The sequence below is a fragment of the Pundamilia nyererei genome, unplaced genomic scaffold (assembly GCF_000239375.1).
Source record: "Pundamilia nyererei isolate P.nyererei 1_Seehausen unplaced genomic scaffold, PunNye1.0 scaffold00490, whole genome shotgun sequence".
Taxonomy (NCBI): domain Eukaryota; kingdom Metazoa; phylum Chordata; class Actinopteri; order Cichliformes; family Cichlidae; genus Pundamilia; species Pundamilia nyererei.
The window spans coordinates 46,424-59,418 of record NW_005187891.1 but is presented as its reverse complement, the minus strand read 5'-3'; the positions used below and the strand labels follow the sequence as shown (position 1 = coordinate 59,418).

At 45.0% G+C, this 12,995-nt stretch overlaps 1 protein-coding gene across 1 annotated transcript in view; it reads left to right on the top strand.

The window, feature by feature from the left end:
• LOC102197464 (kinesin heavy chain isoform 5C-like) overlaps window positions 1-12,995 on the top strand; it is a 43,869-nt gene that overhangs the window by 21,084 nt on the left and 9,790 nt on the right. Inside the window, exons 16-24 of the mRNA XM_005753985.1 lie at window positions 63-209; window positions 291-479; window positions 647-764; window positions 878-954; window positions 1,057-1,166; window positions 1,369-1,470; window positions 1,790-1,850; window positions 7,138-7,209; window positions 7,524-7,628. Of these exons, the coding sequence (XP_005754042.1) occupies window positions 63-209; window positions 291-479; window positions 647-764; window positions 878-954; window positions 1,057-1,166; window positions 1,369-1,470; window positions 1,790-1,850; window positions 7,138-7,209; window positions 7,524-7,628 (981 nt within the window). The remainder of the gene's footprint in view (window positions 1-62; window positions 210-290; window positions 480-646; window positions 765-877; window positions 955-1,056; window positions 1,167-1,368; window positions 1,471-1,789; window positions 1,851-7,137; window positions 7,210-7,523; window positions 7,629-12,995) is intronic.

The window sequence follows — 12,995 nt, the reverse complement described above, 5'->3', positions numbered from 1 at the left end:
GATGTTTGGATTGGATGGATGTTTGGATGGATGGATGTGTAATGAACCTGCTGTGTTTCCAGGTCAGTCTGGAGGCTGTTCAGAGGGAGCTGTCCTCCCTGCAGGAGCTCAGCTCTCATCATAAGAGGAGGTCAGCGGAGATCGTCACTTTGCTGCTCAGAGACCTCAGTGAGATCGGCAGTGTTCTCGGAACCACCGAGCTCAAAGCTGTGAGCCTCAAACTAGTTCTTCTTCTCATCTACTTCTACTTTTCATGTGTCTGAAAACAAACTCTGATTCTGTCTCTTCAGATGACTGAAGTGAGTGGAGTGATGGAGGAAGAGTTCACCTCTGCCCGACTCTACATCAGTAAGATGAAGTCTGAAGTCAAATCTCTGGTGAACCGCAGCAAACAGTTGGAGGTCAACCTGACAGAAAACACCTGCAAGATGAAGGCGAATGAGAAGGAGCTGAGCACGTGCCAGCTGCTCGTGTCGCAGGTGAAACAAATACAAACTGAGACACACACACACACACACACACACACACACACACACACACACACACACACACACACACACACACACACACACACACACACAGCCTGTCTGAACAGGTGTGATGATAAATTCACCTGTGCTGTTTGTTTGTGTGTCTGCTTGTGCAGCTCCGGGCAAAGCTGGGGTCTCTCACCGATGACCTCCAGAAGGTGGAGCAGAAGAAGAGGCAGCTGGAGGAGAGTCAGGATGCTCTGATGGAGGAGGTCGCCAAGCTCCGCGCTCAAGGTAATACTGCCATGGTTACAGGAAACAGTAAACTCTGATTGGCTAATTTTTAAAAATCCATCACAGGTGAACAGGTAGAAACAATAAGAGACTCTGTGTTTGTGTGTGAGCAGGTCAAATGCACGAGCTGACAGTGATGGACAAAGAGAAAGAACACATGAGCCAGCTGAAGGATGTTGTGGAGATGAAGGTAAACATGGCGTGACGTCACTGTGAGCAAAGTAACAATCAACAGTCTGTCAAAGCTAAATCAGTGATAGAGGTGATGGAAGTGTCGCTGTGTGTTCTATAGAGAACGCTGGAGGAACAGATGGAGAACCACCGGGAGGTTCATCACAAACAGCTGAGTCGACTCCGAGATGAGATCGATCAGAAACACAGAGACGTCGACCGACTCAAAGAGTGAGTTATTGATTATTATTGATTGATTATTGATATTACTAATTACTGAGTGATTGAGCTGCTCTCAGACTCTTCTCAGCTGTTCTGGGTTCAGTCACATCGTTCATTTTAAAGAGATTTGTTATTGGTCAGATTTTTGCTTCAAGCATGTGTTTTGTCAGAGTGTCGAGCCGGCTGTTTCCAGCTTCTTTGTTTCTTTCAGCGTGAATCAGGCTCTGCAGCTGGAAAACAGGAAGCTTCAGTCTGACTTGGACAAACTGAGAGCAGAGGATCAGAACAAAGACCAGAAGCTTCAAAAGCTCATGTACGTTTGTCCCTCTGTTCTTGCAGTCGCTTCAAACATCGTGATTGAGGTTTTAGCGCCATCAGACATGGTTGTGTCCACATTCAGTTCACGATATAATCTGTGACGTCTAAGTGTGTCAGACAGAAACCATATATTTATTTCTCATGTTATTTTTCTCATTTAAACTCCTGCGCCGCTCAGATGACATCATTGCATCATGTTGCCTCCTTCTGCTTCCACCTACCGTTTCTCTGACCAATCAGTGAACTCACATTAACAGGCAGTGGGTGTAAATGGAGTTCAGGTGGGTCATGCTAAACTCTGCTTGTGTCTTCAGGTTTGTGAACGAGAAGAGAGAACAAGCCAAAGAAGACCTGAAGGGTTTGGAGGAGACAGTGGTATGAAATTGTATTTTCACTGGCATAGATGCTCAGGGTCCAGAAGTGCTTCTGTGCAGCACCACAGTGGGTGTTACATCAATCTATGACTGAAGTGCAGATTTTCAATTCAACTAAAATTTTATATGAACTGTTGAAATGCGTGCTCAATCATCCAGATAAGGAAATCCATAAAAGTTGATTCTGTTTATCTTCTCTTTATGTATTATTGTAGGTCTACATTACAAGATAAAGCGCCTTGAGGCGACTGTTGTTGTGATTTGGCGCTGTATAAAGGATTACTCCTGAAAGTCTGCAAATAAGCTCTTCAGTTAAGGGCCTCCAATTCAATTTTTCAATTTCATTTCGTCATCAGGACGCTACAACACAGAGCAAACACCATCCCCACAGACACAGCGGCCAGGGAGGCAGAAGAACATCAAGAAGGCCCTGAGTAAATGTGGTTATCCCAGCTGGACTTTTGTCAAAGCTGGGAAGGCGCCAAAAGAAAGCTCCAGCTGATCCAAGAGAGAAGGACAACCGCTGCCTAACAGAAAACCTGTAGTGATCATGTACGTGTCAGGAGTATCAGTACAGTTGAGGCGCATTTTTCCTAAACACCGGTTCTCTGGGGCTTTCAAGCCCCAAAACATGTTGCGCCAGAAATTGGTCCACCCCAAGGATCGGGTCCCCCAACACAAACAGAGTAACAGAGTGTACGCTGTTAAGTGCAGGGGGATTGCCAGGATTTATAAATCGGGGAAACCAAACAACCTCTGGTGAAGCGGATGGCACAACATAGAAGAGCCACCTCGTCAGGCCAGGACTCTGCAGTCTTCTTGATGCATGCAATCAATAACTTAACTGCTTAAATAACTTTAGGCCTGTGGCCCTCAAACCAATTGTGAGTAAATGCTTTGAGCAGCTGTTTTTGAAGCACATCAATGACATTCTCCCAATAAACCCAGATACCCTTCAATTTGCATACAGAACCAGTCTATCCATCTCCACCACCCACCACCTTATGCTGTCACACCTGGAGAGGAAAACACCACAGTCACTGACTTCAACCACTTTTAACACAATCATCCCACACCAGCTGGTGGAGACACTGATGCTTCCAGGTGTGGACACTGCAACCTGCAACTGGGTTCTCAGCTTCCTGACAAAATTCAATTCAGCTTTATTTATACAGCCCCAAATCACAACAACAGTCGCCTCAAGGCGCTTTATATTGTAAGGTAGACCCCACAATAATAGATACAGAGAAAAACCCAACAATCATATGACCCCCTATGAGCAAACACTTTGGTGACAGTGGGAAGGAAAAACTTTTAACAGGAAGAAACCTCCGACAGAACCAGGCTGAGGGAGGGGCGGGGCCATCTGCTGCGACTGGTTGGGGTGAGAGAAGGAAAACAGGATAAAGACATGCTGTGGAAGAGAGACAGAGATTAATAACAGATATGATTCAGTGCAGAGAGGTCTGTTAACACATAGGTTGTGTCCAAATTCACGGGCTGCATCCTCCTGAGGACGCATTTGTAGTCCGATTACGTCACAGCGACGTGACGAAGGCTGTCCACCCTGTGTAGAGCTTTCCTCTCTGCCTCAGTGCAGTTTCTGTGCCACACATTGATGCCAGAGCACAGAACATTCTCCACCGCACATCTGTAAAAGGAGATGAGGACTGAGCTCTCAAGTCCCGCACATCTCAGCCGCCTCAGGAAGTAGAGCCTCTGGTGAGCCTTCCTGATCAGGCTGGAAGTGTTTTTCCAAATGAGGTTGCTATCTAGGTACATACCCAGGTACTTGTAGCTGGGTACTACTTCGACTGCAGATCCTCCGACGTGCAGGGGTGTGTGTGTGTGTGTGTGTGTGTCTTCCCCTCCTCAAGTCCACAGTCATCTCCTTCATCTTCTTCTCATTTAAGCAGAGATTGTTTTTCCTGCACCAGTCCTCTAAATGTTCCACCTCCTTCCTGTAGCCGGTCTCATCATTGTTGGTGATGCAACCAACCACAGCTGCAAACCTTACAATATGACAGCCTGGATGGTTGGGTGAGCAGTGTGAACAGGAGGGGACTTAGCACACTCTTGTTAGGATCCTCAAAGCGGGCGCAGAACTGGTCGAGAGCCTCAGGCAGAGAAGGATCCCTGGGGCATTGTGTATCCCTAGTTTTGTGGTCAGTGATGCACTTACCCCTCCACATACTGCGTGGATCCTGGGAAGAAAAATAACAGTCTATCTCCTGTGTGTATGTGGCTTTGGCTCTCGTGACGCCTGCAGTCATTTCTCTTCTAGCCCTCCTGAGTTCCTGTGCGTCACCAGACCTGAAGGCGGCTTTCAGCAGGGCATGGACTTCTTCTTTGTTTTCTTTCCCGCCTGTCCCGTTTGGCTCTTTTGCCATCAGAATTATTGTCTAAAGGCAAAGAAAGATGCCCAACGGATTTACTTTACCAGATTGACCATCCCAGCCTTGCCGTGTTGGTCTATTTGATTTACCTTTGCTTTTATTGTTTATTTTATTTTATTTTCACTTGCTACACTTCGGACAGACTTGACTGGGGAAAAGAAAAGGGAGAAAGAAAGAGGGGAAAAAAAACAGCGGGGAAGATGAATGGTGATAAAGGGCAAAAAACAAAAACCAACAAAAAAAACAGACAAAAAATACAATCACCTGGATCACCTGTTGAGAAAGAAAAAAGAGAAAACAAGCAAAAAAAGAGAGCAACATAATAAACAACATCATGATGATCTATGTGAATATAACAGTAAATATTAAACATTATTGTGCAGCACGTAAGATCGACAGCGCACAGTGTGCTTTGAGGTAGGAGCCAAAAAGGGTGTAGTTTGTGTGTGTGAGCACCCGTGTGTACACCTGTGAGCATGGACGCGCTTGTTTTTTAAAAGGTTCCTTCATGTAATGATCTGCTAGAGGGTGTGGGGGGGCCACAGCCCCGTCCTCCAGGGCATGAAGCAGGTATGGAGGAGATCAAAACTCCAGACATCCAGAGGCCCCCAGAACACAAGAGACCAAGGAAGACCAACAGAGGGGCAGCCGCGCCACTGTCTCAGAAAGAGCTGAGGAGAGTCCCAGATGAGGGCTCACTCAGCAGCCACGGAGCAGAAGCCAGAGGGGGTTGCAGTGACGCGCCCGTGAGCTCCGCCGGCAGCCAGCCGTGCCTGAGTGACCGAGCCCCAGGCCGAGAGGCCGAGGGCACCCCACCCCCGAAGGGGCCCGAGCGAGCCCCAGGCCCCGACAAGCAGCCACCAAGGAGTGAGCCGGTGTGTACCTGGACGCCCATACCCGGACACAAAGAACCACCAACGCACCGATGTCTGAGGGCGTCTGCCACTGGCAGGGGGGGGGGTGGTAGGGGGAGGAAGGCAAACCTTAAAGGGCCTGAGATGTTCTCAGAGAGGGGCATCTGATATCCAACCTGACATATAGACACAGACATACAGGCACACACAGATACAAACATCCATCCCCACCCTCATGCTCTCATATACACTTACTCAACACTCAACCAACATGGAGACAGACATAGAGAGACGCTGTACACACAATCACACTCCCCAAGCGTACTCTACGAACCAGGTCTAGGTACCCTTGCCCCTGGAGGGGAAACTGCACCCAGACCCAGGTGGTGTTACCCTTTTCCCTGGGGTGGAGAGAAGCAGACCGCCCCGACTCCGCAGCAGCAGGGAGGCCCCACACTCCAGACCCCAGTCGGACAGCCAACTCCTCCTCCTAGCCCCCCCCGCTCCTACAGGCAACAGAGAATCGGGGGGCAGATTGAGAGGTGGGCAACGACGCCAGGGGTGAGGTTGTACACCCTGCTGGTCTTCTGGATGCCGTGTAGCGTGCCCGCCCCCAAGGTCCTATATGTATGTGTTATGAGAGTGTGAGTAATGTGAATGTCTAAGTTGTGAGATAAAATTAAAGCACAGGCGGCCAGAAGGGGACAGGGGGGGGGGATGCCTCCCCTGACCCCTGGTGACACACCTTTACCCAAAGGCCCTGCATGTGTGGGTGATTGTGGTGGAGCGGGAAGAGGGAGGCAGCCGGAGATGGGGAGGGAAGGGAGGGAGGGGCAAGTGGCCCCACCCTGTGCAGAGTCACCGTCACTGGGGCACACAGTGATGGTTTTTAGTGTGGTTTGGAGCGTCGTAGTGGGGGATGGTAGGCAGAGACCAGCATAATACAGATGTGGTCTGAGAGGCTGAGGTGGGGCGGGGTACTGCTCTGTATGCATCTCGCATGTTGGTACAAACATGGTCCAGCGTGTTATTTCCCCGTGTCGGTATGGTGACATGCTGATAAAACCTTGGTAAGATGTCTGTCAGGTTTAAGTGGTTAAAATCCCCAGCCACTACCTAAAAACCTTCCAGGTGCCTATTCTGAAGCGAGCTGATGTGATGGTGTAGCTCCTTCAGTGCGTTGTTAGCATTAGCATGCGGTGCTATGTAGGTTGCTATGACAAAAAACTCCAAAAACTGAGAAGGTGAATAGAATGGGAGACTTTTCACAGTCATGAGTTCTACATCCTGAATTGAATTGACTGAAGCCTAATCTTGAAAGTAAGATAGTGTCTGTCTCCTGAATCCAAACTGGAAGCTGGTTCCACAGAAGAGGGGCCTGAAAACTGAAGGCTCTGCCTCCCATTCTACTTTTAAATACTCTAGGAACAACAAGTAGGCCTGCAGAGCGAGAGCGAAGTGCTCTAATAGGGTGATATGGTACTACAAGGTCATTAAGATAAGATGGGGCCTTGTATGTGAGGAGCAGGATATTGAATTCAAAATGGCAGCCACAGATGAAAAACCATCTCAGTCAGCACACCTCAGGGGTGTGTCCTGAGCTCGCTGCTGTTTAGACTGTTTACACATGACTGTACAGTCAGATCCAGCACCAACCACATTGTGGTTTCCAGATGACATGTCAGTGCTCGGTCCCATCAGTTATGGCGTTTAGTCCGTTTACAGAAAGGACATGAAGCAGCTTGAAGTCAGGTGTAGATCCAAAAGTCACAATCAATGTGGACAAAATGAAAGAGAGTGATTTCAGGAGGCCTGGCAAAGATCACCACACAGACCTCACCACAAATGGTGCTGCTGTGGACAGGGTGAGTAGTGTTTAGTTCCTGGGTATACTTTTGTTAAACGTCTGAAAGTCTACTCTTCAGTCACATGCTGGATTCTTGGTTTCCTCTGTGATGATGTACAGAAGCAAAATGATAAAGTCCAAAATGTCTTACTGCTGATGTGAGACCAGCTGAGTCTCTGTTTCCTCCAACAGGCCAAAGAGCTGCAGATGCTCAACGACCTTCGCAAACTCTTCATCGACGACATCGGAGCTCGAATCAAGAATGTAAGAATAAAAAGTAGCTTTACTTTGAGATTCAGAGCAGCAGAGCTTTGATTCGTCACACAATTGCTGATGTCACTTCCTGCTTTGAATGGTGTCGCTGCTCCAGGTTTACAATAAGCTCATTTATCATTTTCCAGCTTATTTACATTCAAATTTAATAAAGTTTAAAGAGTACCATTGCGACATTGCATTTCCACTGATGTTAACCTAACTGATCTGCCTCAGTCCATTTTGTGTGGAGTTTTAGGGATCAGTGTGTGTGTCTGTGTGTGTCCGTCCAGTGATAAAGTCTTATGTGTTATTGTCATGATCAGAGTTCAGAGAATGACAGCGATGAGGCTGGTGGCAGTTTGGCTCAGAGACAGAGGATCGTCTTCTTAGAAAATAACTTGGAGCAGCTCAGCAGGGTCCACAAGCAGGTGAGTGATCTCACCTAGTCTCTAAGCCCTACCCACAGGGTCACCCTCAACTGGTGTCTCCCCCATTGGAAGTTTGTGTTTCAGTTTTTAAAACCAGGATCTTTAGTGTGGGTCTGTCATTGACAGGTCACTCTGTGATTGGATGTTTGCTGATGTTGTGTTTGTTGGCAATTATTTCTTGAAATATGACAGAGTACAGATCCTGCAGTGAAGCTTGTGTCTCCAGCTGTGATCCTCTGTGTGACCATGTGAATGAGAAGCAGTCTCTCAGGTATAATAGTGCATAAAAGCCTAAGAATTTAGACGTGTAGACAGTGTAGAAGCTTCCAGGTGAAGGGACACTAAGTCCTATGATAAGGTGGAGACTTAGGCAGTGATAGGAATAACGGCATGTGATTACAAGTAACGGCGTTAATTTTTTCAGTAACGACTAATCTAACTAATTACTATTTCTATCGTAACGCAGTTACCGTTACTAACAAGAAAATGCGGTGGCGTTACTATTTTTCAACAAACAGACGGTTGAAGCTGTGTTCAGTTGACCACATCTTATATCAGTTGCATGGAAATAGCTGTAAGTAATGTGGGCGCTACAGCTTTCAGCAGCTCCGCACGTTCCCGCTGACAGCAATCACTTTCTGCCTGATGATCACTTTTTCTCACAACACCTGCAGCTTAGGGTGCAAAACAATCGCACGAGTGCTGCTGTTTGACTGAGGAACAATAAAGTAGTCGTGGTAAGCCAATCACATGACCACTTAAAGACAAAGCAACAAGGTGACATATACCCAGAGGTGGGTCGAGTGTCCAAAAATTGTACTTAAGTAAGAGTAGCATTACTTTAAAATATTATTACTCAAGTAAAAGTGAAAAGTAGTCTTCAAAAATGTTACTCAAGTAAGAGTAAAAAAGTACTTGGTGAAAAAACTACTCAAGTAGCGAGTAACTGTTTGAAATGTCTGATTTATTTTATAAATAAATGCTATCAGACAAACAAAAATAAATATACAAATTTTAGTATTTTCAACAGGAATATATGTAAAAACTAGGGGTGCAACGATATTCGTATCGATATTGAACCGTTCGATACAGTGCTTTCGGTTCGGTATGCATATGTATCGAACAATACAACATTTGTAATTTATTTTATCAACTTTCCTTCTGACGATGCTGTCTGTGTGGAGCGCTCAGTGAATCTGCGTTCGACTACTCCGCCTAGGCTGCACTGTCGAGCGCAGATCCACTGAGCGCTCAACACAGACAGCATAGACAGAAGGAAGAGCGCAGGGCACCTCCCCCACCCTCCCCCACCCTCATTCAGATCTGGCGTTTGGAATTATTTTGGTTTACATGTGAGGTATGATCCTGAAGGTAAGCGAGTCATGGACTAAAGTAAAACAGTATGTTGGATGTGCCATGCAATGCTCAATTACATGGGTGGGAACTAGTGTGTTAGCGCAGTTAGCTCGTTAACGTGTTGGCCGTCTAGCCCCATGCACGGGGCGATCGGCGGTAGCTCGTTAACGGAGATTTGCCGTGTTGTGGCGTTAAGGTCATTTCAACAAGATTAACCTGAAAGCACTAGTGGGAACACAACGAATATGACTGCACATTTACGCTGACATCATCCTAGTGCAAAGACAAAAACAACAAGCATGCTACTAACTTTAGCGGAGTCATTTAGACAGCTGTTAGCACATGATTCTCCTTATATGTTTAATATGCTGCTGAGAATATAGCCCAGAAGAAGCGGATAGTATAGCTTTTATTTTGGAAAGAGACATTTCTCTGTAATAAACTCTCTTTTCCAAAGATGAGTGATTCCTCAATCAGATACAAGGCTTGCAATATCGCTAGCCCGACGTCCTGGGGCTAGCGATTTTTTTCAGTCGGGCTACCAAAATCTATCTCTTCCCTGCCCGTCGGGCTATTGTAGGAAAAATATATGTCAATGCTTTTGCATTCTTTCAGAAATGTAGCTGGGTAATTATGTCATTGGCATCGGTGAGCCACTGTCAATATGTGACATATTGAAATCGCGTTTGAATTTGCGCTTGTTTTTTTGCCTTCACTTTGCAATCGCGTGAACTGTGTATAGAGAGCGACAGCACTGATCTGTGAGTGATGATAATTTGTGCACCAATTCCTCTGACATCGTCTTATTAATCGTTAGCTTACTATGCAAACATGACAAGTGAAATCTCCCGCAGCTTAAACATGTGAGAGGTTGATCGCGCAGAGAATCGCTGAGCTTATGTGAGTGCGTGTGTAAAAGCAGCAGCATATATATTTTAGTTCTGCTGAGCCAAATAAGACAGGTCAGGGTGAAGAAGTGACAGCCAAAGAAAAGCTTACCACAAAACGGAGAAGTTATGACAAATCAGACTATAAGGCAAAAAGAAAGTGCAGCTTTATGGTTTCATGGACAAAAGAATTTCTGTGGCTGCAATATGACAAGCTATAACCGGGGCTGCACATAAGTGGTGCGCAGGTGCGCATTCGCTGTCAAAATAAAAAACACGCACAAGGGTTAGGGTTAAATTTAAAAACTGTACTTTTGAGTTAAAATATATATCTATAAGTTTAATAAATGACAAATTAAAAAGGCATGAACATTTTTTGTATCGAAAAAATATCGAACCGTGACACCAAAGTATCGAACCGAACCGAACCGTGAATTTTGTGTATCGTTGCACCCCTAGTAAAAACATCAACAAAATTTTTTCCAGATTTCAGTTTTTCACAACATAAAGCTTTTTTTCACCAATACCTACAGTAAATAATATAAACATATAAACAGTGCAAACAATTTCCAGTGACAAGATATGCTGTAAACTTTATATTAATTTTTGGAGATGTTTTTTACTAACTCTTGTTGAAAAACAAAATCCTGTCATTCATATTCCGCACAAACAGTTTGCAATGAATTCCAGATTAAGTTTAAAATAAGAATGCGTGCAAGGCTAAGCAGTGCTAGCCAATAGATCCTCCTGTTTGGCTGTTACTCTGGGAAAAGACGAAAGACGGTGATGGAAGCGTGATTGGAGCTGCGATGTAGCCTATATAATATTTATATTGTACGAACATGATAATTATGTATTTTATAATAACGTGATATTATATTGTTCAAACGTGAAAGGTATATTGTTAGAACAATAAACTTTTCTATTTTTCTTTTGGCTGGGTGGCAGCTCTACGCTTCCGTATCCAAGGCTTTTCAATGTGACCTCACAAAATTGTGACGACTACAACAACCATGAAAAGAGTTGGATGGACATTGCTGCTCAATCACAGTTGCCTGGTCAATGTTTTTCATTAGTAATTTAGCAAAGTTGACAGTGGTGTGTGTGTGTGTGTGTGTGTCTGTAAGACGGAGAGAGGGAGAGCGAGAGACAGATTTTTCTATGATAAGCTTCATGTTATGGACGCACAGTTTGAGCACTCAGGTCGCATCAGAGCACCAGGCCGTGTGAGACCCTACATCGTGACCTATGAACTTCTAACCCCTGCGATTCAATTGTACAGTTTGAGCAGGAGCTGAATAATGCGACGGGAAAAAATCGCACAGTGTTTGCCCAGCTTAATGCAGACTGTTTAAACTAAACAAGCTGCTGCTTCACATAATAAACCCTGTCAGCCGCAGTATTGCCTTCTGTTTTAACAGTTAAAGCAGTAGAGACGAGCTGTTTGCATGTGCGTGGAACTCTAGCGTCATTAAACAGGCTAGCTGTTAGCTTATAGCTCACGCTAGCTGACCAGTGAGCAGTTAAAAAGACAGCTGAAGCTGCACAAAACACCCACAAACTTGTCTCTCTACAACGTAGCACAGAAAATATGACTCGCAGCTTGAGCTCGACACAGCTGCTGTAACATAAGACTGACATCCAGCTAACCACAGCTAAAAAGATATTTAGAGAAAACTTACCGTTTCCTCAGGTTACACGAGCTGAGTTTTTTTCACGCTGAAAAGTTAGTTTGTTTTGGCTCTCACTGAAGACACCGACGCTGAAGACATAGCTGTTCTTTTGTGCTGCTTTTAAGAGAAACATTCTTTGTATATGAGGAAAATGCTGTTCATCCTCTTCAGCTGTAGCGTAGACGACTGGCTCTGCCATGTTTTCATGTTTCTTCTTTCTGTGTGTCCGCTACTTTGAAACGCTTGGGCCGCTCTGCCCGCCACAGTTTCAAACTGGTCATGACTGGTCATGTCAACTCCTCAGCAAGGAAAATCGCTATTGGCTGTCCTAAAAGTCGCTAGAGGTCGCTAAATGACGTCATCACCTAATTTGCATAATTGGTCATGCTAATATAATTGTAACCTACACTGTTGGAGAGAGAAATAACATCATGGAAGAAACACAAAGTGAGCAAAAAACGTCCTAAATGCATTTAGAATTTATTTAGAACTACAAATTAAATTTCTTTTAGCAATTTTTTTTAATGTCACAATTCCAACCCTGTTCCTTTATCCGGGCTTCGACCGGCAAAAGTGACCCGAAATAGGCGCTCTGGTGGAGTTACTTTATGTGTGTGTGTGTGTGTGTTTATAAGTAGTTTTAAACCTTGTGATCCACAAAACAGCATAACAGTAAAAGAAGAACTGCGTTACAGTCAGTGAGGAAGCAGCAGCTTCGCTCATGCGCGATTCATTTGCAGTTTGGACGCATAGGTGTGAACATCTCCTGCAGCTGGGGGAGGACTATCCTCCGCCCGTGAGCGCTTTGGCACGGGTGAGGTGCCCATGGCAGCACCCGCTGCTTGTTGAGAGTAAGAGCAACACGCCCTTTCACGTCAAAAAGTTGTCATAAATAAGTCTCCAATAACACCAGAAAAAGTCGCCAGATTTGTCGCTAGTCGCTTTTTAGAAAAAAAGTCGGGGTCTGAAAACTCGCTAAATATAGCAACAAAGTCGCTAAGTTGGCAACACTGACTGAATGGCCACATCTGATTGATAAAAAAAGTTACCGGAAACTCCACTTGCGGCATGTTATCTAATGTGTTAAACTAATTATTTTTTTAAAAAGTAACGAGTCGAATTTTGCAAATGTAGCGGAGTAAAAGTACCGTTTCTTCTTCACAAATGTACTCAAGTAAAAGTAAAACGTATCGTGCAAGAAAGGTACTTTAAAAGTAAATTTTTTTTCAAAAACTTAAGTAAATGTAACTCAGTAAATAGGGTTAGGGTTAACCCTAACCCTAACCCTACCCACCTCTGTATATACCAGTTTTTAAATTGTGTTGATAGGCCACATAAAACCAGACTCATGATAAACAATATATACGCATGTTTTTTCCTCAATAGTTTCTTCACATTCACTGTCTAAGGACAGCGCAGCAAGCACTCTCTGCTTATGAGCAAACCCCCCC